We start from the raw sequence: 26,871 nt of genomic DNA on the forward strand, positions 1-26,871 counted from the left end.
TATGGAAAAAAAGGTCTGAGTATTTGCCCAATTTTTTTTCTGTTTTCTGGCAAAAAGCCTTATTAGACTTGGTCTACACTACAGCCACTAAAGGATACTTCTGTGGGTGCCAAACCCCTTCAGTTTCTGACACTGACATTTGAGGACACTTTTCAACCAGAATGAAGTCTCAATGTTCTATCAGATGTCATTATCCATTAAAATGTAGCTGGACTAGCAGGATTGTGTTGTTTTTCTTTTTGTTAAAGAAAAGAAAATGCTGGTTTTTCTCAAAATGTTTTCTATACTGTGGTACATAAACATTGAGGTAACATTTCATTCACAACTAAATATAAATTTTATCTGGCAAGAGATAAAACCATCCACAGGAAGCAAATGTAATTTCACAGTTAAAAGCTGGAATAAATATTTGGATCACAAGTTTTCAGTAACTGTGCCCATTGATTACAGCAGTGCAATTACTTACAAGTTTGAGGACTGCATTAACACTATACATAGTAATTAAAACCATTCTTAGATGTCATATTTTTCATTCAACAGCATCTTTATAAAAATTTTTGAAACCTAAAAAATCCATGTCATGCCTATAGCTTCAACTTTATAAATTCAAATACAATCAAAGCACACTTCATAAGATTAAAACCCAATTGTTTTAAGCAACACATTGATCATCTCATTCCAGACATCAGAAATGCTATACTGTATCTGTTTTGAAGGCAACTCAATTTTGTAATCAAGATTTTCTTTTTTGCTGTCAGTGTGCACATATGTGAATTATGTAGTAATATGTTGCCAAGTATCTTTGCCTTTGAGTTATCCCATCTTGCAAAACCTCTGTGGTCATCTTCTAGAAGTTAAGGCCCAGGCAACACTAGCTCTTTTAAAGTGAAATTTCCTACTTTTCTTAAAAACAAAAACAAAACAACAAAACAAAAAAACACCCAAAAATATAAAAAAACCCTTCCCTTATTATTTTGCTGCTGCAGATTGTTGCTACCAACCTCCAAGTTTCACAGTTTAGTCAGCTATACTATCTACTCTTTTTCCTTGCCCACTCAAAAAATTAAAATAACTAAAACAAATTTTAATTCCATTCAACTCCAAGTTTCCAGTGGTTCCCCATGCCTCCATTCATGATCACAGCATCACTCAGGCTGGAGGGGAGGTCCGGAGATCTCAGTCCAACCTCCTGCTCACAGCAGGCTCAGCTGTGAGCTCAGACCAGCTTGTGCAGGGCTTTATCCAGTCAGGTCTTGGGAAAAGACAAAGACTGCACAACCCTTCTGGGCAAGTGATCCACTGACTGACTGTCCTCAAGCTGAGAAAATGTTTCCTTATACCCCTCCTGAACCTCTTATTTCAACTTCCACCCAAGTCTCTCATCCTCCCACTATGCACCACCGCGGGCAGCCCAGCTCTGTCAACCTGCCAATCCCATCCCACCGCACAGCAGCTGCTGGGGATCTGTTGTTAAGCCTCCCTGAAACCGTCTCTTCTCCAGGCTGAAGAAGTCCCAGTCCCTCAGCTTCTCCTCACAGGTGAGTACTCCAGCCCTGACCAACCTGGTAGCCCTCCACTGAGCTCACTCTTTTTTTTCAGGGGACATATGTAGACTAATGAGCGCCAACTAAAGGGTGATAATCAGTTCCCTCCCTCTCCTGGCCATGCTCCCAGTAATGCTGGCCAGGATGCCCATGACTTCTTTGCTGCCAGGGCACACTGCAGGCTTGTGGCTCCATTCCTTCCACAGCCAAGCATCCATAAAACAGGCTGGAATATTTTAGATTAAGTCATTTACAAAACATGAAACAGAACCTTTGCCCCAAAGAAACCCATCAGTCTAAGGAAAGGTTTCAGCCACTCAGCTACCTTTAAAATACCAACCACCTACTGTGGGTAAGATCCCAATGGGTGTAAGGTACACAAGTGCCTCCCTCCTCCCCCTGAGGGCTCTTGGCAAGGAAGTACCCTGAAAGTGCAGCCAGAAATAGGGGTTGAAAGGACATATTCAGTTTTGAAAATGCCACTGTTGCAACAGCAGAGGATATCCTTAAATTTTCCAAATTCACAGAGAGGGAAATATTTGGATTACTAGACAATGTTAAAGTACTTGCACACTGTCATGTGCAAACTTATCACCTTTTAATTTAAAAAGAAAAAAGCAAAAACAAAGAGCATCATGCAAGTGCATTCCTTGCAGGTAGTTTTCTCCTCCTCACAGGATACTGCATATTAGTCTATTTTTGGAAGAATACTTTTTCACCAACAAGTCTAGATGTGGGTTAAGTTCCTGTGACCACAAGAATTTGAAAGTAGCCACATGCCAGAAATCTCCCACTTTAACAGGGGAATTAGAGGACACTGACAGCCCTCCACTCCTCCTCCCCTTCTTCCATAAAGGGATGGAAAATACAAAATATTTTTTTTCTCTACGGTGGTATAACCACCTAATCAATCTGGTCAGAAATTGAGAGAGTCTTCATATATATTTAAGTATCTCCAGGTCTTTCTTTCTGTCATCCAGATGCAGAAACTGTACCCACCACCTGTGGGAGTCTGCAATTAGAGATGGCCCCAGCATGTAAGAGGACATGTGTTGATATACAAGGCCAGATTTTGGCTTTGTCCCTAAAACCTTCACATACTCCTTATCACACCTCTTTCGCTGTATTTATAGAGCGACTCAATCTGGTGTGACTTTTCCAGTTCAGCTAGTTTTTAAATAATTCTGTCAAGTAGTTCTCATTTTTGAGATGGACTTCAGCAATACAGTTGTTGCCTCTGGAGATATAGGGGCTCCAGCTTATGACTGCAACAGGTCTCCCCAACAGCCTGTCAAGAGCACATCACAATCAAGCTCTCCAGCCACTACATTAAGCTTTCCTACAGCTTCCCCCAGAGACTCTACAGAGTGTACCTGAGATATCTAAACCAGCATTTTTTTCCTCTAGGAAAAGTCCTGGCTAAGCACTATGCCTGCCCAGTGCAACAGGGAACATGCAGCTCTTCAGTACAGGTGACTGAATTCTCCAATTATGGATCAGACCTGAGGGACCAACTTCCCCAGAACAAAATGTCATCACAACCCAAACCACCTCTTCTCCAGAGGCAAGCCAATCTCCTCACCTGTTTACTCTAATATACAGAAAACATTATGTACCTTCACCAGACACAGCAATGTTTCTATCCAAGCTAACACTATCTTGATCATTTCACACATAACAACCTATTTCTGCCATTTTTCTGTTCCTTCACTTGAAGCATCCAGTCTGTTGGAAGGGCTGGTCTGGGGAACTATGCAATTCAAAAAAATCTATTCCCTATTTTACTGTAGCATGCTCTCAGCTGCTTTAGCTCCCTGAAGTAGCTCACCTCAGGGTCAGGTGAGTGCAAGAACAAAAAAACAAAATCACTAATCCGAGGACAGGAGGGGGTGGAGGCAGCAGCTGACTTGGATTAATTTAATTTGTCATGGAGCTGTAGCCCCAATTCAGGACAGATAGGAATGTTGATAGTGTGGCAGCACACCAAACAGCCTTTACAGAGACACACAGTTGAAATGCAAAGTTTAGCAGGCTTTTCTGATGTATTTTTACAGGACTGGGGTACAATGTTTAACAGATTATTATTTAAGCAACCAAAAGGTTTTAGATGTTTCTCATGAACCAAAGAACACATTACATTTTCCTATCACTCCCAATTTAAAACATCAAAGTTGCTTTCATCAAAACACAGGCTGAAGCAGCAGTCAAGAACACTCTGTGACAAACACTCCCAGGTTATTATTCATTAACATGGGAAGCCACATGCAGGGCTGGAGCGAGACAGCACACACACGTGCACAAGAGAGCACATGCGCACAAGAACGCACTCTTTCCAAACTCCCTTACATTTAATGAGAAAAAGTACACTGAGCAAATAACTGCTCATGATCAGGCAGCCAACATAAAATAAAAATAAATTTGAGAAGTGTGACTAACTTAAGTCAAAAAAGCGCAGCAGTTGTGTCAGAGCTGACTTGGGCTGATCTACTGTCCAGGGACAGCATCACCTTCCCCTTCACAGCCAAGTCCACCTGCTGCAGCGTGATGAGCTGGATCTGCTGAAAACCAGCTCTGGAAAAAAAAAAAAAAACAAACCAAAAAACACACACAAAAAAAACAGACTGAATGCCTGCTTGTAAACTGATCCAACTCACTGCATACCTATATAGCCACTAGAGTTAACACTAGGTATTGTCACAGTCACCCATTCTTGCTCTCTACTTTGTAACAAAAATGCATCTTAAAGAATACTTTGGAGTCCCAAATTTCCTAGCAAAGAGCACTACATTTGAGACCTCTAGAAAACTGTAATCTTAGAAGGCAGTGTATAGAAGTGGTGATTTTGACAAGGATTAGCCAGAAAAGATAAGTCTTCATGTATGTATGCTCTGTGTTATGATGTTTTATTTTGCTGCACTGCAAATATACTGGCAGAACATTAGTACCAGATAAATTATCAAAAGGCACAATACTAAAATCTATGTTCCTTTTGTTTTGTGGTTTGGGTTTGTGTGTTGGTTTTTTTTTTTTTTTAGATTGCTTAAAACTAGTATCTCTCCATTCTAACCTCAAGAAAAATCAGCTGGTTTCTTTTGCTTCCAAACTCTCCCATCACATAGTTTAGGTAGATTCAGAAATCTAATCCAAAGAACACATTAAAAGTGAAAATACTTGCATACAGTTTCGTGTTAATGTTTGCACTCTTTTATATTTTTAAGCCCAAACAAGCAAGTTTACTCAACAGGGAATGATGAGTAAGTATTCAATTTTCACCACTACTAGATGCTTTTTGTCCCAATTATTTGGCTGAGAAAGCTTATTTTCTGGATCCCTGCACCTGCTTTTATGGTTTTGCATGAGTTTAAAAAGCATATTTATGTATGTTTCTTTTTCCCTTCCTCAAATACTTCAGTCAACTAAGAAATGTCATCTTCCCATCCCTTTTCTCCCCCAAGCAAATATTGGCATTGACAAAAACATGGAGGCACTCAAGCTGATGATTTTTTTCCCCTCTGGGGAATTCAGTTACTTCGATATGTCCCGTAAATTCCTTACATAAGTCTTTAACACCTGTTCTGAAAAGTCTATTAGACCAGCTTGAGAGCAACAGAAATTTTCCTCACAGGAAACCCTCACTTTTTACCCCTGTCCACTCTCTCTCCTGCTGCCTCTTCAGCTGCAGCTTCAGTGCACATGTGGCCACTGCTACAAGGGAACACTGCCTCATCACCAAAGCAGCAGAGAAAGGCGCAATAATTTCTCTTTCAGCTATAGTGGTTCTAGAGTTTACTTACTGCAGCAGCAAACACCATAACTTGCAGACTAATTTTCAGCTTGACAGTGTAGCTGCCAAAGAAGGCTCTACCCCTATAAAATCTTAATTTTTTTTTTTAAAAAAGGTGTATTTGGTGTCCTTTCTCAGAGAAAGGACTATCTTCACAATGCATTTTTACGACTGATCTACTGAGGCTGGAAAAAAGGTCTGTATGGGCAGTGCCTGACAATAGTTACTGCAGGAGAAAGATATTCTGCCAAGTGATAAAAAGGGAAATGATTCTTGAGAACTCCAAGACTGGGAAACAACCAAAACTCCCTCTCAGGCCTTCCCCACCCCCCACCAAGAACAACAACTTTGAAAGCCTGACCTTAGGCTGGCCCAGCCAATGCCACATTTCCACAGTTTAAGCTAAAAGCATAGTGGGGTGGTGGAGTGAAAGAAAAAAATAAAAAGGAAAAAAGGGAAAAAAGTCCCCCAGAAATCCCCAAAATAATCCTAATTCAAGGCCTCAAAAGCTATGGAAATGGCACCATATGTACACACAAACACAAAAACCATCCACTAAATGATACACAGACTGACTTTCAAAGAGCTAATACAGGTGGAATAAGGAAACCTTCATTATCTCTTCACAAAAAGAATAGACAGCAAAGTAAAAAATTGACCGTCACTATAACTTAAAACACACCATCCCCTCAGGAACAAAAGCAACAGTGATTTTATACAGTGATCTCAAGGGCATCAAGGTGACAAAAGGCATATGTAAAGCACAGGAATTCTTCCTCCACCTCTTAAAAGGGAACAAGGACATTTCAGCTGCAATATGTGAACTCTGTCTAATGCATTAACTTGAGCTGCATTTCACAAAGGATTTCCAGAAATGAGTCTGAGGTCAAAACTTTTGTCTACAAAGGAAATTAGGAGGAAACTGTAGGAGATAAAACACAGCTTTAGGTTCTGGCGGTCATCCAGCTTTGTTCATTTTATTCTAGTCTTTTAAAAAGTAAGATGAAAAAAGTGCCATTGGGGGCTGTCACATCCATTAGTTCAGTCAGGACTGTATACAGCACACAGTACATTTAATAACACAACAGACCCCTTCACTTGCCCAGCAGATTATCCCTTCCCAAAACATGAACTATATTTCAGGCTAATTACATTGTTGTATTAGATTTTCAAGTTGAATGTTAAAAATGCTTGATAGATCAAATACTGAAGAGGAAATAAAATATTTTTTCAAATACAAGAGCAACTCTTTGGGAAAAAATTCAGGTTGTGTGAAGTGACTTCATTAAATACACTTCTTTCAGTACAGGCTACCCAATTTGTTCCTGGTTATGGAGTACAAATGATCCCTGCTACACCTCTCTGCAACAAATAAAGCACATATCACACAGGCAATAAAGACTCTCCATTATAAGAAGGGTATGCTCTGTGCTACAAGTTTTGCCTTTGAAGGGAAGGTAGGCCAGAGCTGGCCAAGGAATCATTGGGCAGCCTTTCCCACTCTTCTCCCTGATGTAATCATACATACCTCTGGCACTCATTCACTGCGTTACATCAAACACGTCTTCGAGACTGTGTCCAAACTATGGCTTTTAAATAAAGCCTGCACTAGCAAAACAATCTGAAATATATTTATTCTTTTCAGATTGTGTTTGTTTTAAAAGTATCTGTACACTTATGTATGAGGAGTAAGACAGAGGAACAGCTTAAGTTCTGAATCCAATGAGAGTTGAACTCAACTGTAACTGAGTTAGCAAGACATCCCTCATTTCAAAAACATTTTATTCACTTTGTACATAGACTACAGAATTGCCCTAAACCCATTTCAGCTGATGTGAGGGACCATTAGCAGCTGTCATTTCATCAGTATGTCTTCTATGTTTTATGAGAAATTCACTCAATAGCAATTTTAGTCACTGTTCACTAACAGAAGCCACAAGATCTAACAATGCTACTCAGAAAGCTTCTTTCTTTAGAAGTGTAACCAAAGGAATTAGCATTGCCTCTTATCAGGAAATAGTTAAAGAGCTATTAATACAAAGCTTGCAAGACTTAAACAAATTCTGTTTTCTTTTACCATGGTGTGTAACAGAAAGCAAGAGGCACAAGTATTCTGATTTTATCAGACTCTCCTTAGTTATTCACTCAAAAGAACACTGTAAGAAACTCTTTGTGCGTCTGTTCACCACTTAACTAACCAGTGCACACAGGAGATCCACAGCCTCTAGAACCAGTTCCTGATGTCCAATCCGTGAGATACCCATGTCTTCAAGGTCCTGGTGAGAAATCTGTAACAGCTGTTCACCGTTTATCTTCTCCCGTTCAAATTTACAGACATACTGTTGCAGGCAATCGTCCAGGCCTACCAAAACACAAGAGAGAGAGAAGGGGATGTGATTACAAATTAAAAAAACAAATAAACAAAACTAAAACAACCAACCGCACACAACAAAAACAAACCCTGTGAAAGGTACAAATGCAAGTTCATACAGTATGCAATGCCGAATTATGAAAGAAACTGCAGTGCAACTGAAGTTGTATCCCAGGGGCACAGAAACAGAGCACGCAGGATATGCGGGTCTTTGGGTCACCTAAGTCAATGCATGACCCACCTGCTCCTTGTGGGTCAAGCTCAGCAGGTAAAAACATCCCCTTGGTGTCTGCACAGGCAAAGCTATCAGGGATGTGCGTAGATTCTGCTCTCAGGGTAACCCAAAAACCCTGAAGGGCAACCAAAGCAACAACAAACAAACAAACTAACAAAAAAAACTGACCAAAAAAAATGTAAATACAACAAGGCAAGGCAAGAACAAAGATCTTGCCCAAAGCCTAGTTAAACAAGCAAACAAATAAAAGCACAAAACCCCACAGTTCCCCATCCACTTTTATATAAGGGCTGAATGAATGATGAGAGGAAAATGGAACAAAGGCAAAGCAACCAAAATGATGTTTGGCTCAAGTCTCATTATTCCCTTGATTTATGAGACCCTGCAGCTTCCCGAATCAGCCATTCCTTCCCCTTGCTAAGGATTAATGGCACACACCAGTCGGAAATCTAATTTATTTTTGTATCTGTCAAGTATTTTTAAAACAGTTTAGAGTACTGCGTCCCAAAATCCTCACTCTCAGTTGTGATTCTATGATCCTGTTCTCTACAGTATCTTTTCCCCAGTGATTACAGAAAGGATTTCTGGTTTTCATTTTGTGGTATTTAACTAAACTTCAGGTGTTAATCCTGTTTCCCTGTGTATTCTGTACATTTGCTCTGTTCTTAAAGATCCTGTGTACAGCAACAATCTGGGAAAAAAAATTGGATGGATGCGTTTTTTTAAAGATGATGCATTGATCTTGGTACACTTTTCCACTTCAACATATTAGCTAGAGCAAAAAGGAACAGATCCAATTAGAACTGTTTTGTAGAAATACACCACATTAACTGAAAATAATTGACAAAAAAAAAAAATCAGATTACACATTCAACATGTACTTTGTAGTATCCACAACAGCTACACTGTTTGACCACTGGGTTTTAAAAAAAAAAAAAAAAAATAAATAAAATTTGAACCTTTAGCTGTATAAAGGATGTTTATCCACTACACTGGCTCAAAAGGAAGCCATTAAGATGGACAGGATGTCGAAGGCTGCAGATGAGAAACACGAGCAGCATCCTGAACTACACGGAAATGAGAGCCAGAAGACCAGCCCTCAGTTCCACTCAAGGAGCTGCAGTAGCAGCCTGGAAAACAAGCACTCCCGGCACACTCTCTTGCCAAGAAAACATTCAAGACGAATCACAAGGGGGGTTCTAGGAGTCACATGAAACATATTCATTTCATAACAGCACCACAAGCAGTCACTGCTGTCTTGCAGTGTCTGGTCACAGCAGATCTGTAGATCACAGACTCTCAAAGGCACAGGCTTACTTAACAGTCACCCCTTTACATGACTCGGGCAAGCTTAATTATTGCAGTACATCAAAATCTGGCTAAACAAGCTTGACTCCTCCACGTGCAGAGCTACCATTGTGCACAGCTTGATTTTTAAGCACAATTATGAATGGGAAAACCCGCATGCAAGATGAGCAGTCTCCCAGGGCTACAGTTGTTTGGGGTGCACTCTTGTTTCTTCCCCTCTGTCTTGAGAGGCCCACATAAATTTTGAAAATTGAGCCCAGTGTTCTCTTTCCCACAGGCACCAAATTCTCCCTTAGGCTATATAAACTATTTTCCCAGGAAAAATAATAAAAAGATCTGGCTTTCATTGTTTAACAATTTATTTTTTCAAAACAAATTCTCAACCGAGTCTGACATACAGTGCACATATTTGGCATTCCCAATTTTTAATGCTGTCTTGTAGACCACTGTTTCCCATCATTTGCCACTGTAAGCCCATAGTTTCCATTGCAAATTACACAAACACCTAAAATAAAACACTTTATTCAGCATCCAATTAAGCTTTTATTTTTTAAGTTTTCTGGACACAGTGTGGCCTTTGCCTACTATCCTTTCTGTGTGTTGGCTCAACTTCCTAGATCCTCATTCTATTCTAAAACTTGAGACTCACAAATGTACATATCCCCCCCAAGAAATACAACTACGGTTTTCAGCTTTGCATTTTTTTAATTCATGCTTGCCTGTTCTTGAAGGTCTATTACAACTTGAACAGCTACCTCTAAAATGTTGTTTTGTTTTGTTTTTTTAATAAGAGCCCTTAAAAACAATACTTCTACAATCACACTTTAAGATTATGTTTTATAAAATAAAATATTACAAAAATCACACAAATGTTAATTCAAAACAGCCGACGCAGTGGCAGAGCCACTCAGCTATAAATGTATTTAAGGTTAAGTGACCAAAACTATGCAAAGCAGGAAGTGAAGGCAGACCCACACAACTCATGGCGAGCATTCACTAATGATATAAGATGAGCCTACTAACATTAGTTTTGTTATCATTTTTACTAAGAAACATATGGAAAAAACTTAAACATTTTAATTGAGTTTGAAACCACTTTTATAGCCTATTGTTTAATTTTCCATCGTATGAATGAAATGTTTAAACATCGTATGCAAACCAAAAAAAAAAAATCCTATTTCTCTAAGAGGGAAAGGAAAAGGGAGGAAAAAAACGACTCATAAATCAGTTCAATAAAATAAAGTAATATTGAAGTAGAGTTTAAAAAGTCAGCATTCAAATGCCACTGGTAATCTAAATGAACTGCTCATTTTTCCTTCTTCCAGACACCTCAGTTCTTTCTATGTATTTTCTCTGTGAACTTCAGAGCCTCACATAGAGTTGGTATTGCCCATTATCAAAGTTGGGATACTTTTAATAAACATAGATGAATTAAAAGCTATAAGGAGCAGTCTACGTTACTCAGACACCTTACATGCCAGGTCATTTTCAACAGTGCAATATTAGCAGGCTCAAGCAAGAAAATAGTTTTCCCTACTTCTGAAAAAATACAATTAAGATTTCACCATTGGAAAAGATATCTATATCTCCTTTACCCACCGAAAAACCTTTGTGAGGTCTAATCTATTCATTCTATGTTTAAAGTGTGTTTCAAAAGTATGTCTCAACTGCACGTGAAAAAATTTTGTTACTCCTTGCACATATACCAAAACCATGCACTAAAGAGAACATGCTTCCTACTTACATAATGAAGGAAGATGGTAATAGAAATAGCAATTGCAGAATGTCACCCAGGTTTTACAATAGTAACAGTGATTGGGGCAGGGTGGGGAGGGAGAAAGATGGGCTAGTCTAGTCAGTGTTACTTGTATTGTGAAAACCCTTCTGAGGAACTGCAGTGTAACTTGAACAAAACTCCCTCCCAAACTTTGGCAGGTGTAGAGATGTGCAATAGATCCTAAGAACTGTCTAGACTTTTCTGTCTAAAATAACCATCCACTACCACGCAAAGCACACCAGAAGACATTCAATACCTCGCATTCATGCAAAAGCATTAGGACAGGGCTTACACTTACAGATTTGCACCGATACCAATCTCACTCTGCTTCCAAGATTAAGAACGTTATTTTGAATAAGAATTGAGGGGGAAAAAACAACTTTTAGGGGGTTAAGGGAAAGGCTTGGATCTAAGCCATAACTATCAGTTTACTATTCAGAGAGAATTAACATTTCTACTGTTGATAGATGTCAGCCATTCAGCAATAGCATATCTCACTCCCAAACTACTTAGACATATGTGTTTTATAAGTAGAGTTGTTAAGTAGTTTCATGAGGTTTGCTCAACTTCTGTGCTTGACATTACCAAATAGTTTACCTACCATAAAGCAATAAAACCAGTTAACTAATGTATTATAGCCACAGGTCCAAAACCATCTGATTCGCCACCTCTTCTTCCCTCCCACCATCCCACTCTTCCTCACCCTCTTCTGAGAACACAGAGTCTATATACTCCAACATGGGGGGGGGGGGGGGGGGGGGGGGCGGGTAGGAGGGCAAGGAAGCAAAGGAAGAGAAGGGGAGATAGTTAAGGCAAGGAACTGAGGAAGAAACAGGGAGAGGGAACTGGAAAGTCACAGGAATAATTTTCCATTAGTTCAGGAACTTCAACAGATTCTCAGGACAGCTCATAAAATGCTGAAGCTGCCACAAGGAAGTGGAAGGAGCACAAGCCACTCGAATGGAGGAAGAGCACATAAGTACATGACCTTCTCTTTCACATAGCACTGCCATGGGGATTGTTGTTCACTGTCTCAAGGAAATACAGCCTTACTATTACGAACACTTACTCATCTCTTCTCTGTTGGGTGACTAACAAACTGACAGCACCTGGCTTCTCAGGGTAGCACCAAGGTTCAACTACAACCCCCAGCCCATTGAAGGGCTCCCTTGGACTTTAGATAGCTGGCTAGGTGGGACTGCCAAAGTCTTTTTTGCTTCATCACCTTAAGAAACACACATTCAAATGTTTTAAGACACTGCTCTTCCCACCTAAGAAGGTCACTCTTATTTTGGTCTCCCCCTTAGGGTCTATTCAGTAGCCACTTTTAGTCCCCAAAGACTCCTTGAACACACCAACTTCAATCCATTCTCCAAAGCTTGAAAGATCAACAATTCTAGGAGAATCTCTGACATACATCATGGTACATGGCATTATACCAGAATTTATATTCCACATTATTTTATAACTGTTATTGTGCTAGCTTCCTCCCTTCATTTCCTCCATCTATTTCCAGGACTGAAAGAAATTAATAAAACAAGAAGCAGGAGGCAATCAAGGAAGCAAATAAACACTAGAAAGAGAAAAGAGATATTTCATAAGTGGGTGAACCAGCACCTGAGAACGTGAATGAAAGCAAGGAAAAAGAGTATGCAAGACAGCTGTGAAAAGCTGAAGCAGCTCTGTAGGACAGGTACGGGGTGAAAAGGAACAAATTGAAAAGTTCAAGGATAAAGAAAACAAATGCACAGTTTTCTTTAATGTAGAATGTAATGGGAAGGTTCCACTGTAACACCATGGATGCCATCCTCCTGCAGTATTACAGGCAAAGAGAGACAAGGATGACTTTAACAGAGGAGTTCAGGGTCCTTTAAAAGGATAAAAAGTACATCTAGAGCAGTAAGTGGAAACTTAATTCAGTAATAATTTGAGCCTAGGTATGAACTGCCTTTCTATGACCCACATGCCTGATTGTTTCTCAGCCATTATGATTGTTTCAGCATTTACCTTTCCGAAAGTTTTCAAAACAAAAGTTCAGTTATCAGTTGATGTGAGCCATTTATAGGAGCCAGAAAAGAGCTTGACAGCCTCGGTTTGACAAGAAAAAATAAAAGCCTTCAAGGGATCTTTAAATTACAGTCCAGTGTACAAAGGTTAAAAAAACCTGTCTTGTTCCATTTTTTTAATCTAAGTAGTTTCACAATCACTTATAACACCGCCACCATCTAAAGTATCAATTACTTTAAAAAAAAAAAAAAAACAAAAACAAAACAAGCAAAAAAAAAAACAACCTAGAATTGATGAGCAAGAGGTGCTTATGATGAGGATCACAAAATGTCTCCTGCATAAACCAGCTTGTTTATAAATTCTTCTCCTGAAGTCAACTGTAAGCACATCTTCCATATTTCTGTTTAATCATCTGCATTTTAACCAAGCAGACATAGCCTGTGGCCTCACCAGGCATTAGGTCTAGCTTTGATGAGGACAGGCATTGCCTAGGACATCCAGAATGGTGCAGAAGTTTCTTGTCCGTCCCTGCCTTCATACAGGGATGGAACCATTCAAATTTCTGGCCTCTGCCTGCCAACAGGCATGCAACAGGCAGCACTCTCATGAAGGTCACAGCAGGACAGAGTGAAAGGGCAAAACTTTCAACTTTGATTATGAGTGCTTTACTGTCCCCTCTGACAGTTGCACAGAAAGCCTTCTGCAACATGTTCCTACTTCCAGTATGTCCAAGTAACATATTTAGCCTGGAAAAAACAGACTATATACACATGAATTCACACTACCTCAAAATAAATCCACTCATTCCATTCAAATCCATTAATAAATCCCCTAGCTTCTTTTGAACGCAGAACTGAAAGCTTTGCCTTGTAATAAAAGAACTGGTGAGTAAATTTGGGTTGTACACCATCCTGACCATAAGGGCATGGAGACTGTGTTTAACCTTTAGTCATTCCATATAAATGCAAAATTCAGACTGGCAGGCCTTCTGCTGTGCTGTACTTTTTACCAGTCCTTCCTACAAAGCCATTGATTGAGACCATTCCAGCAGTACCCGTTACCATGCTCCAGACTGTAAATTTGAGGACAACTCTAAGCTTCAAAACTTCACAAGGTAAATCATGAAGTATGTTAAGGAAGAGGCTACTGTGACTCTTTTGTCAAACAGAGTCAAAGATTGACAAGTATTTTGTCAATAGCTTTTGTCCACACACTTGCTGAACCCTTCCAAGAACTCCAGCAGGTTTGCAAAGCAAGACCTCTCTCTACAAAAACCAGAAAAACCCACTCAGATGCCCCTCACAAAATATGTTCAGGAAACTAAGCAGACATGGAATAAGTAAGAGTGGAATCTTTACAGGAGAAAAGATTGTAGGGAGGAGGAGGACACAATAAAGGCTTATAAAGCCAGAAGTGACACAGAAAACAGGAAGAGCACTGATTATACATCATCTCTTCCAATACAGGAACTACTGAGAGCCAACGAAGCTAGGATGTAACAGGTCCAAATGAGCAATAAGAGTGATTCTTCACACAGCTGTGTGAGGAATTGAAGAATGTTCACCATCCATAGGCTTCAGGGGAAGGTGAACAGGTTCATGAAAGAGAATGCAACAGAAGTCATGTCTGACTCTAAAAGACTCAAACAGAAATTGTTGAAGGCTTGAGGAAGCTTACACAATGTCATCTTTCCTGTGATTCTCCTTAACATATCCCTTTTTGGCAAACATTCAGGATGAGACACAGCTAGATGGCACAGGACACAAGACTTCCACAGTTGCACCACACACAGCACCAAAACATAGATGGTGGCTTCTTTTTAATTATTTTTAACCTAAGACTTAAGAAAATTGTTATCTCTCCACTAGGGAAAGCTACTACTGGTGTTAGCAATTACTGTAATAGTGACAAGATTTCTCCCCAAAATGCAAAAACTCTATATAGAGAAATAGAAGTGGGGAAGAACACAGTGGAGGAAAAGGCTAAACGCTAATACTGAATTGTGATAACAGTTTAAGCCAATGACAGAACCAAAGCTCTTGCAGACTGTTTAAAAAAAAAAAAAAAAAAAAACAAAAAAAACCACAGCAAAAATAGACCCTAGTAATACTAGGAAATAGATCACAGTGAATCACACAGCTGGTCTTGTAGGTCATAATCCAGCTTGAGATATTAACAGGCAGAGGGAAATTACAAGAGTGAATTAATTTAGAAATTGTACCTTCAACTGACAATGACTGAACATGCATCAGGACTGCAAAAATATATTTGACATGAGTGAATGTTAGCATACAATAAACTGAGATAAAAACAATTCTTTAATCAATGAAAATTCACAGTACTTTATTCTAAAATATTTCAGCTAAAACCCGGAGTTGCGTTTTCTTTCCTTTTAGTAGCTCTTTTCCAGGGAACTCCTGAAAAAAATGGGGTGGGGAAAGAGGAATCTTTTTCTGATATTTTCCGTAAGGGTTTTTTTATTATGACATAGATTTAAGACTTCAAATTAAAGGCAAAATTAAAATGTAATGCTATAGAAACTGAAAAGTGAATTGTGAAGGAATGCCACATTTAAAAAAAAAAAAAAAGACACAGAATAATCACAGGTTTAACAAGAAAAATTTCTCTTTGTAAGAAAGATACAAGCATGAAAATATAGGCCAATCATACCTTATTACATTGAAAAATGGATCACTATGCCACAACTGCAGAGAGGTAGAAATTAAAGCCTTTTTCATTTTGACAGGGCACTCCCTCTAGACATGAAAGAGTATACCAGGAAACAAAAACAGAACGCAGAAAAAAAAAAAAAAAAAATCTACTCTATTACATTCCCACTGATTTGAAGGCAGGTGGATCAGAGCACACAGGCAGTCACGTTTTTCACCAGGAGAGCTGGACTGGACACCTGCACACAGCTGTGGGCCCCTGCGGCACCTACTAGGACATAACCTGGTGGGGCTTTGCTGCCACCACCCACATTAATGTCACCCACTTCCCCGAGAGAACACAATTGACTCCACCTCTGAATATTAAGCCATTAAGTATCATTTGGCTTCTAGGGTTGAAATTTTGACTCACCTGGAAGGAAGAAGGAAGAGGTGAGACACCCCCTTGTTCAGCACTTACCACTCAGCCCTAGTCAGCCAGACTCCGCAGTGTCACCCCAAATACTCATCTTGGAAAAATGAGTTTCCAAGAAGGAAGAGTATGAACCAAAAACAAGAGCTCATATTCAAGACCTCAAACACCTGGCAGCATCATATCCTGCTGGCAGCAATTCAGCTGTAACTCCTTGCTAATCCCAGCCACCACCACAACAGTACTGCTGACCGGAGAAATATGAAGGATGAGAAGAAGAAAACTGATGCACATCATTTTTTCCTGCCAACTTTGGTGTACATTCTCTGTCTGCATCAAGGATTAAGTTTCATGTGATGAAGTAGCTTCACAGAATACAACACTCATGCTTTGGTTTTCTCTTAAGAATCAACTACATCACCCACTGACCAGCTATGCTTGGCAAAAGCAATTTTTCCATGCTTTCAACAGATTTTGTTTGGCAAACAAAATAAATGAGATGGAAGCAGAGCATATCCATATGTTCTCTGCAGATAGACCTGGCACTCTTAAGTTTCAACAGAACATGCGATGAAAGCCAACATTCAGCAAATGCATGCAAAACACATTAAGATAGAGAGCACACCTGCCCTGGGCAGACAAGGCCAAATAGCTTCCTAGCCAATACCACAAGATGTCTTCAGAGACACTGCTGACAACATCCTCCCCAACTTCACAATAAAAGCAATATCCTACTGGTGGCAAGATGTGACTTGCATTCATCCCCTGGGTACACTGCAGCATGAGCAAGGTAACATGAACCAAATAAAATGGCACTATAACGTAGCTGTAATGAGGCACTTCTATTTAATCAACTTTTATTGCTCAGGTAGCACCTAAGAACTACTACAAACTCCAAACTGAAACAAGAAAACACATTTTTGCCCAATATACTAGTAAGTGCAAAGGTGTGCCTATTTGTCTATTGGTTTAATTTAAAATAGCTGTAGTTAAATGGGTTTAGAAGGGCTCTTCACTGACACAGCAGAACTTCCAGCAAGTATGACCCAGATCTTGTTATTCTTTTTCACACTAAGTTTTTACCATTGTATTTAGTAATCAACTTATCCCCCCAGAAAAATTATTTTAAACCCATAGTGTTTGGCACTGAATGTTGTAGTAGACTACTGCAATGGCAGAAAAATTCACAGTTAATTGTTACCACAAAAGATTGTTCTTGAACTAATTCATTCAAACTCTTCTGACAGACATCACATCCAGTGAACATACCCTAGTGTTTGTCACAACCTAATAAAATCATTTTGCTAGTGAAGACATGACTGACAGTGTCAGCAAATACAGAGCTTTTAGCACGGTAGAAGAATAATTGCTCAATGTGACTCTAAAGTCACGTGCATGCATTAGGGGAAGCAAGAAAGACAACTACATGGCTGTGGTGAGAGATAGATGCAACAGGATTTAACAGGTCTAAAACCACTGCCAGCTCCTTCCTACAACCCTAGAAAATTCTCTTGCATCTTTTTTTGTATCTTGCAACTGATGTCCATGACTGATCAAAAGGTGGGGCTTAAACAGGGTATCAATAGAAGTTAGTTACCTTATTACACCAGTGTAGAGTGGTTTCATTAATTCCACTCAAGCAATGAGTGGAGAACAGCTCCACATACAGCTGGGTAAATTAATGTGTCCTACAGGCTATTACTGAAATAAAACATCGTCCTCATGTACTGTGTCAAAACTCTGACAATGAAACTTTAACCAAAGTTTAAGTGTGGGGACTCTGTTCTACCTCAGGCTTGAAAATCTCAATTCTCTTGGATGCTCAGAAGTTGTTTCCCAATGCACAAAGAACCACTAAGTCTTTCTACAGCAGGAAACAAAAGCAAGTGGTAAAATCAAAAGTAAAAAGTGGAGAAAACCAGATGATCCTAGTATTATTCTTTCTTACCCCACAAAGGCTTTTCTTCATACTAAATACACTAAGACATGCTGGCCAATACATCTTAAATTACCCTCAAACAGGAATTCGCAACTTCTGTAGTCAAGGTAGTTCTGGTTTTCTCTCTCACTGAAAAGTTAATTGTTCATTCATTTGATGCAAAAAACAGCTTTGCTAAGGCACAGTAGAGTTTTGGCAGGAATGAAAGCAGAGTGGTATCTGGACACTGAAAACTGCAGTTGAGAAGAATCTACAGACAAAACCTTTGTTCCTCCCTCCATACAGTTCTAAGCTTTGTAGGGAATCAATCCACTTTACCACATGCCCTCTCCTGTACAGAGCATATGGGATGGCTACCTCAGAAACAAACCACCCATGGGCATACCACAGCATTTGTCTCTTCTGCAGCTAGGTGGCAACAAGAACTGAGATAGGAGACTAAATGCTGTTTCACCTTCAGGATGGTCCAACACACTGACTCACTCTCAGTAAGGAGGCCAGATGCAGGAGGACAACATGACTTCAGAACATTCACTTCACTGAATACCATACAGCACAAACAGATGCATAGTTCATTACTGACAACTCACCTTTATCCAAACCCGGGGTAAACCTCCCCTGGACCACCAGAGACTAATTTGTCTCAGCCACTTAGCACGAACATCTTGACAGAAGAAGCCAAGCTGCGCCTATGCTTGTGCCTCAACCAGTGCAATAGGACCTTTAGAAGATCAACATCAGCAGCAGCTTCAGCTAGTACAATGATCTGTAAATTGGGAAAAGATGGAGGAGGACACAACCTGGCCTGACATCTTTACTGTGGAATTACTGCAGAAAACGAGGAAAGTTGCAGGGAGATGGGGAACAAACAGCAGAAGGTGGCACAACTATGACCAGCAGACCTCATCTGTCAGAGACATGACTTGTACCTCATGAGAGACCCCCACATTGCTCTTCACTGGACCCACTTAGAGAGGTGTATTTCCTCACACCCATTAGCAGCTCCAAAGAGAAACCTGAAAGAAATCTTATTTCTGCTACCAACAGATACAGATGTTTTCACTAAATTAATGCAACCACAGAGAAATACATTTCCCAGAATTTTCCAACTCACACAACCATGCTGAATTTGTTAGGTGGTTTCTTTTTTATACCACTATTCTAATACACACTTTTTACAGGAGAACTTTTACTCAAAACAAGCCTTTAAAACACTTTACCATTTCATTTACAGAACTATAACAACATTGAACCTAAAATAGTCTCAATGCTAGCTGTGGAGTCATCCACAAGATTACAGGAACCAGATTTTTTTTTTAATGGAAACAATTTAATTTTGGTTTATTGTTCTAGTGAAATATATATTGTAGCTTAATCCATAGCAGGAATATGGAACTATTTAAGTCCCCAAAGGCAAAAACTCTAGAAACTGTGGAAATTACAGAATTAGGACACAGTCTACAAGTCATGTTGTATGACTGAAGACCACCTCTCTAGTGTCATTCTTCCCATCGTCCACCCCACTCCTCTCTCCAACATTCCTGATCCCCTTCCTTCTCACCTGCACCATACCACCACCTCCTCACCAGAAAACCTTCCAGGTCCTATCCATAGCAAAAGTGGTGACAGAGAGCCAAACTGGAGGTGATGGGGGCCCCCCATCAGATGCTCTGGCTGTGTCTGAGAATCTTCTGGGAAGCACACCAGTCTACTACAGAAATGCTGCAAGCTGGACAAGCTCCGTGTCATGGACCAACATGCACCATCCCCAAGACACTAGCGCACAGCCTGGCAGCAAATGACGCCACGCAAGGCACAGGTTTGGGGAAATATACTACATAGGTGCCACACAGTAGGAACCAGGGAGATGTCACAGGACTCTGGCACCATGGCCTTAATGAGTATAAGAAGGCACTTCAGTGGCTGATGGGATGTTGGACAAGAAGCAGTGAATACCACAAAACTTAGAGGACAGTGAGGAATACAGTGTGGTGTGGGATTGAGGGTTGCACAGCTAGCACATTAATATAGGGTCCTACAAGGTATATCTGACAATCCTATTTGATCCTCTACGTATTTCCTGGGTGGGGGGGAAGGGGATGGGAGGAAAATGTGGGATATGGATGGAGAAAGTCTCTGCACTGTCTGCATGACACGGCTCTCACCATAACCCCAGATACAAAATATTCAAGACACACCAAGTGCATTTACTGCCTAAGTGTTTAAAACTGGCCACGCTGTATCACATCAGTGTCCCAGGTTGCTGGTCAAACTGATCTTCTGGGACCCAGATGTTATTACCATCAGTCATTTTGTATAATATTGCTTAAAGCGAAGCAATATTTCACTTCTTACTGAGGTGTATGTCCTTTGTCAGGTTTCATACCATCCCTCACATCTTGCTCCAGTTTTCCAAGAAGCAGACATATCAAGTTAAATTTAAGAAGAGGCCGCTCCCTATCACTGTACTTTTCTAGCTCACCTAACTTTGTTATTATTATAAAGTAATTCACAAACAAATTTAAAAACAATTTTCACAACAGCACTAGACATGGGAGCACTCCCATGAGCACAATTTAATGTGCCATTCCCCTTATAAAGTCTTGTAATTTCAATTGTAATGTTAATGTATTCACAGTAACACAGTTTATACCAGCACCATCACATAATGTAACTTCAAGGTGTCAAAAATTCAAAGCTGTCTGAAGGAGGAAATGTTTCTGCTTCACAGAGAGTTAACCTCAGTAAAATACAGCTACCAGTATTTCCACCTATATTATCTTTTGCCTACTGACACTTCAAAGCAATGCTTCTTCAGTTCTTTATTCTCATTCATTTAACAATTCTCTCTGTCTACATGGCATCACTGATTTCTTATGTATAGTCAATTTTTCCTCATACTGAGTTTTTTCTATGCCACTATCTGTTCTTTTTCTTTTAAAAAGAACAATGCTACTTTCAAAGCTTGTTTTAGCATTTTTTTTTCTTTTTATGTTAGCTTTTTTCATTAGGGTTGGCTTTCATATAAAACAAATTATTCAATAGTAAGTAGACAATCTCCCCTTAAGGCTTTGTGTTCTGTATTTACAACACAGATGTGTGAAGGGGTGAAAATCCCATAAATGGCTTGCATTCTTAGTGTCTGACATAATTTAATCCTCAGGGAGTGCACTATGTGTGTGTATATATATATATATATATGGGGGAGATAGCATACAATCTTTTACAATGAAGCCCTGATCCTGAACCTACAAAAGTAAGCTACAGTTCTGCTGCTGTATTAAGAGCAGTGATCAAAACATCACCTAGTAACTTTTGCAACACTATGATAGGTTTGTGTTCCTGCTTCCCAGCAAATCCAGTTGTTCTTCCTCAATCTTCTTGATTGCTCTTTTTATAAATACACAAACCCCACAAATGCTTCTTGCACACTTAGAAGCATACTGCAGTTTCCTGAATGTAGACCCTGCTTTAGCAACCCCAAGTACAAAAATCACAAGGATATGGCTATTCATATAGCCATAGTTGGACGCTAACAACAGGAGATACCTGTCAACAGTAAAATCATACAGACTCTTCAACATAATGTTCCTAGCCTGGGTTATGAAGACATGCAAAAGAAACTACAAGAACAGGGGAGCGATGACTGCACTTATTCTTAACACAGTAGACCATCACAAAGAATGAACTCAATCCAGAAGGCTCTGAAGCAGATGAAAAACAGGCTGGAAACAAACAGATGCAAATACTGTTCTAAAAACAGGGGGGGAAGCTTTTTTGCACTTGTTTTTTAAATCCACTATGCTCCCCTCCCCAGTTTCTATTTCTAGGGTCACCTAGGTATTAATTTCTTATTTTTCTTCTATTTAGTGCTATTTGAAATGTAAGTAGAGGAACAGTAAGTAGAAGAAAAAGAATTAAGCATCCTGTTGGTGCTCAGAGGTTTTATGCTGTCCACTACCAGCTGTTACAAACTTCAGTGTATTTTGCAAATCAGTACAAAAAGTAGAAATAATGAGTAGTAAATGCAAGGTTTTGTGTGAAGCTGACTGCGTTATGTAGCTCCATGACTTAACATTATACTTGAAGAGAAGAATGGGGTAGAAAGAAGAACTAAGTTCTATTTCAGGAGCACTGTAAAATTCTCAAAGCTTTGCTGGTCCTTGAAATGCAGATTTGGAAGAAGCCTAGCCATTTATTCTAACAAATACTTACCTTGACTTCAACATAATTTTCTAGAGCAAAACTGAAATATGATATGCTCCCCTCTTCTCCTGACCTTTCAAATGAGTTATAATTACCTTAATCACAGAAGAGTCTTCAAGACATTAATTCAAAACATGTAAAAAGTTACAAAATTCCTTCAAAAAATTATGTGTGTGTCCCCCCTTTTCCATCTTTAAAAGTTGCATAATTTTTATGAAACTGGCATCTGATGGGTATAAAGACTAGATGAAACTGTAAGACATGGAAATTTAGAAGCAGGAGATTACCCACTAATAAAAAGATATTACATTCAATTCAGCAATATCTTGAGTTTTATTCAAATACAGTTATTTCCTTGTTTTGACCAACTTAAAGCTGCCTGAGCAGCCTCCCTCCTGGATGCATAGTTTATCATAAGTATTACAGAGCTTTATTTCCAAGCTAGAGATCAAATACCTTCTTCAAGCTAGAGTTTATTTCCACAGCTTGGACTTCTTCAAGTTGAACTGCCACATTACTGTGGCAGTAGTCTCCAGCTAGTTATAAAATTTTTAAACTTCCAAATCATGAGAAATCGCTCACTGTGCTCAAGGATGTATTTGGAAATGTGAATTCAAAAGTAATACTTTGGTGTGCTACTGTGTAAGGGGAGAGAATGTGCAATCAGGTTGATCCTCTTCAACCCCTGAGAGTACTCCTATTTGTTAACTATGAAGCAATGGACTTAAGACAGTGATTTATGGAAGCCTGTTTGATCAATGTTCATCTTTGTTCTTCACTTACAGGCACTGTAGTGACCTTATTTACACCCAAGTTAATCATTATGTCTTATAGAGGGTGGGGAACAGTGGAGGAAGGCAAGGAGTGGGGAAGGGGAGGGAAGAGAAGGTTTCTTTCCTAAATGAAAGTCATTAGTGATTTTTAGAAGTTATTGAAACAGCAGCAAAGAAACAGTGTCTCACACAGATATCTCTCTTTATGCAGACTTGGCTTCACATCCCTAAACCAAGATTGCTACTGAGAGCATGACACCATCCCCATTTGCTCTCTACCAAAACTTCCACAAAACCCACCAACTCCAGTGGTGCACTCCGCACATGTAATGGAGACCTGTAAGCAGAAAGCTGTGAAGTAACAACTTATTTCCAAACTGTCACCAGAGGCTACCAGGCATTCCTGTCTTCTGCTTACCATTAGCTGGAAAAGAATGAGGGCTCCCCAGCCAAGGACAAATGCAATTCACCAAAACATTTGCTGCTCTCCATCACTTCTATAAGCATCTTCTTTACTGAGGAAAAGTCCAAAATCCTCTGAAAACTGTTATAAAACATCCAGGAGACAGTGAGGCTGCTCCTACCCAAGTAAGACCAACATGATGAAATACCACCTGGTAAAGAAGATCAATTAATTGGAGAATACTGGGAATAAAGGGAAATATAGCCATGAGAAGAAAGGTGAGAAATTACTATTGAAAATTTCCCTTTGAGAAATTCACCCAACAGAGCCAATTAAATATCAATTAAAACAGTCACACTACTTCAACTATAGTAAGCACACAAATTCTTTGCATTATTTTCCGATCCTAATGTTTATTTCAAATTGACAGAAGTAGCAATATCTCAGAAGCAAGCAATTCATAGAAAAGCACTACTGGCATATAATAAACAGGGTAGCATAGAAGTCTTCTTATCCCCAAGTGACTCTCTCTATACATCCCATTCCGCTTGCATGAAATAAAACAGATATTTATTTTACCCTCACCATTTTCAATTCTAATACATAGAAAGCTGTCATCAACTTCTGGATTTGCAGACACTAAACTTCAACTGCTCTTTCCCCCTCTCATGCACACACTCTAATACTGCTGAAAGATGCTGGAATGAGAGCCACAGAAACCAAAAACATGCATTTACCTTCACACCAGAGCTGACAGCAGCAGCTAACACCGTCTTCCTAGAAGGGGAACTGGCTGGGCCTGGGAAGCTTTGGGGCAGAGGGGACAGGCCAGACCCCCACCTAACCACACTCTCCATCTCCATGCCAAAACCTCCAGCAAGGCAAGCCTTTAGAGACAACTGTATAGCAAAACTCTCTGCCAAAGCAACAACCCAATTTAAACAGATAACCCATTCCACTTGGAGAGAAAAATCAAGAATTCAGCCCGCTTTATCCAGAGCTGGACTTCCATCAGCCCATATATCCCATCACTGAGCTTCTGCCCATCCAGTTTACTTACAACAGCATGGATAAAAACTCTTCCAAAGGAATAAAATGGAAGCAAATATGAGCACAGAATTCAAATTACATGCAGAATTACTATTAACCACAGTAATAAAACACTGACTACAGGCAACACAAAAGCACTGTCCCTTTTGAGGCATACTTCCTAAGGTGTCTGCATCTGCAGTTTGTCAACTTTAATAGGTTAGGCCCCTTCTATTGGAAAAATAGGTCAACATCTTTCCAGTAAGAGTAATTTTTATACTCCTTAACAAGTTAAAAAAAAATAAAAAATAAAAAAAGCCTTTGCTGGCCCTAAAAATAAATACTGTTCTTCAACAGGTCAAGCACAAAGTAATTTTATTCTCTAAAAGCTGTAACAACAGTACACTCCACATTACTTGTTTGTGTCTCCAGCACATGAAGCCCATGTGCCTGATAGCTTTGTGTGGTTAACACAACCCAACAACCCCCCATCCTAGGGCCTTCATCTCACACATGCCATTAAGAGCTTGCTTTTTAAAAGTTTCAAGGTTTTTGTGGTTGAAGTAGTTCATTAGTCACAAGAGCTCCTTTTCTTGAACTCTGGTAATTAACACTCTGATGCCTGTTCCCACAGTGGAAACAAGAGGGAACATTGCAAAACTGCCTGACTCTTAGCTCCCAAGAAAAAATGGGGTGATCCCTTTAATTTGGTTTGGCTGCCTTCTCACACCACCATGTGGAACTGTTTTGGCTGATTGCAACAAGGTCATTACTCACATCTGCCTCTCCTTTGTATATGCACCCTTTCGAACACTGTGATTACTGTTACACCCATGAGCTAGTCGGGGAGCAGTTTGCTGTAAGGCAACAGTTGATGTAGTTGCCAGATAGCCAGCCTTTTAGATGAAAACCTCCTACACTGTTACGAAACATTTATGACTAGCACCTTACAATCTCACGGTCACCAGGGAAGTGTAAGTACAGGCACATGAGAATCACCAGCCATCAGCATCTGCTAATCACATTAATATGTCATAGCAAGCTGAATGACATTAACAAAAAAATGCTGATGGTGCATACCTCTTTCCATTGTGAACAGATACCCAAGAGTCACTACTGGGTTCTCCTAGGAGATGCTATCATTACTTGGATGCATGCATTACTTCATGTTAAAAATCCCCACAACATTTACATCAGGAATTGTAGCTTCTTAAAAGTTACTGTTTGCATTATTTTATGTAGCACATCACAGCCACTTCCATGAACCAGGACACACAAGGAGCCTCAAGACCAAAGAACAAAAACCTTCACCCCTGTCCAAAGGGAGCTTGAAACAGAGAGGGGGACATAAGAGGAGGAATAGTACTTCATCCCATTGGACAGGCAACCATTTCAACTGCACTAGACATTGCCCTTCACCTGCAAAGGACTGGGAAGACTGACATCACAGCTGACAGCTTTGGGGAGAGCTTTGTAGCAATGTGAAAAGGATCAGAAAGTTTAAAGGTGCTCAGGTAAAGTAGCCATTGGGTTCCCAACAATAACTGAGGGAAGATGTGCAGAGCAAGGATAGGAGAAGGCCTGGCCACAAAGATCTCTGAAAGCAAAAGCAGACTGCATACATTTCACAGAATGGTTTGGGTTGGAAGGGACCTTAAAGACCATCTAGTTCCAAGCCTCCTGCCACAGGCAGGGACCCCTTCCACCAGCCCAGGTTGCTCCCAGCCCCGTCCAGCCTGGCCTGGAACCCTTCCAGGGAGGGGGCAGCCACAGCTGCTCTGGGCACCCTGTGCCAGGGCCTCACCACCCTCACAGTGAAGAATTTCTTTTTTTACATCTAATCTAAATCTGCCCACATTACTCCTTGTCCTATCACTACACTCCCTCATAAAGAATCCTTTCCCATCTTTCCTGTAGGCCCCTTTAAGTACTGGAAGGCTGTTATAACATCTCCCCGGAACCTTCTCTTCTCCAGACTGAACACCCCCGACTCTCTCAGCCTGTCCTCATGAAGGAGATGCTCCAGTCCCTGACCATCTTTGTGGCCTCCTCTGGACCTACCTGAGTAAATCCATGCCCTTCTTACACTAGGGTCCCCAGAGCTGAACACAGCACTGCAGGTGGGGTCTCATAAGAGCAGAGCAGAGGGGGAGAATCACCCCCTTGACCTGCTGGCTACACTTCTCTTGATGCATGGCTTGGATATGGTTGGCTTTCTAGGCTGGGAGCGCACATTGCTGATTCACAGTCAGTTTTCCATCCACTAATACCCCCAAGTCCTTCTCCGCAGGGCTGCTCTCAATCCACTCATCACCCAGCCTGTATTTGTGCTTGGGATTGCCTTGACCCATGTGCAGGACCTTGCACTTGGCTTTGTTGAACTTCTTGAGGTTTGCTCAGGCCCACCTCTCAAG

At 40.1% G+C, this 26,871-nt stretch overlaps 1 protein-coding gene across 1 annotated transcript in view; it reads right to left on the reverse strand.

The window, feature by feature from the left end:
- Positions 1-26,871, reverse strand: part of CNKSR3 (CNKSR family member 3) — a 60,932-nt gene that overhangs the window by 20,958 nt on the left and 13,103 nt on the right. Inside the window, exon 2 of the mRNA XM_042795819.1 lies at positions 7,527-7,690. Coding sequence (XP_042651753.1) covers positions 7,527-7,690 — 164 coding nt within the window. The remainder of the gene's footprint in view (positions 1-7,526; positions 7,691-26,871) is intronic.

This window comes from Tyto alba, unplaced genomic scaffold (assembly GCF_018691265.1).
Source record: "Tyto alba isolate M040663 unplaced genomic scaffold, T.alba_DEE_v4.0 Super-Scaffold_22, whole genome shotgun sequence".
NCBI lineage: Eukaryota > Metazoa > Chordata > Aves > Strigiformes > Tytonidae > Tyto > Tyto alba.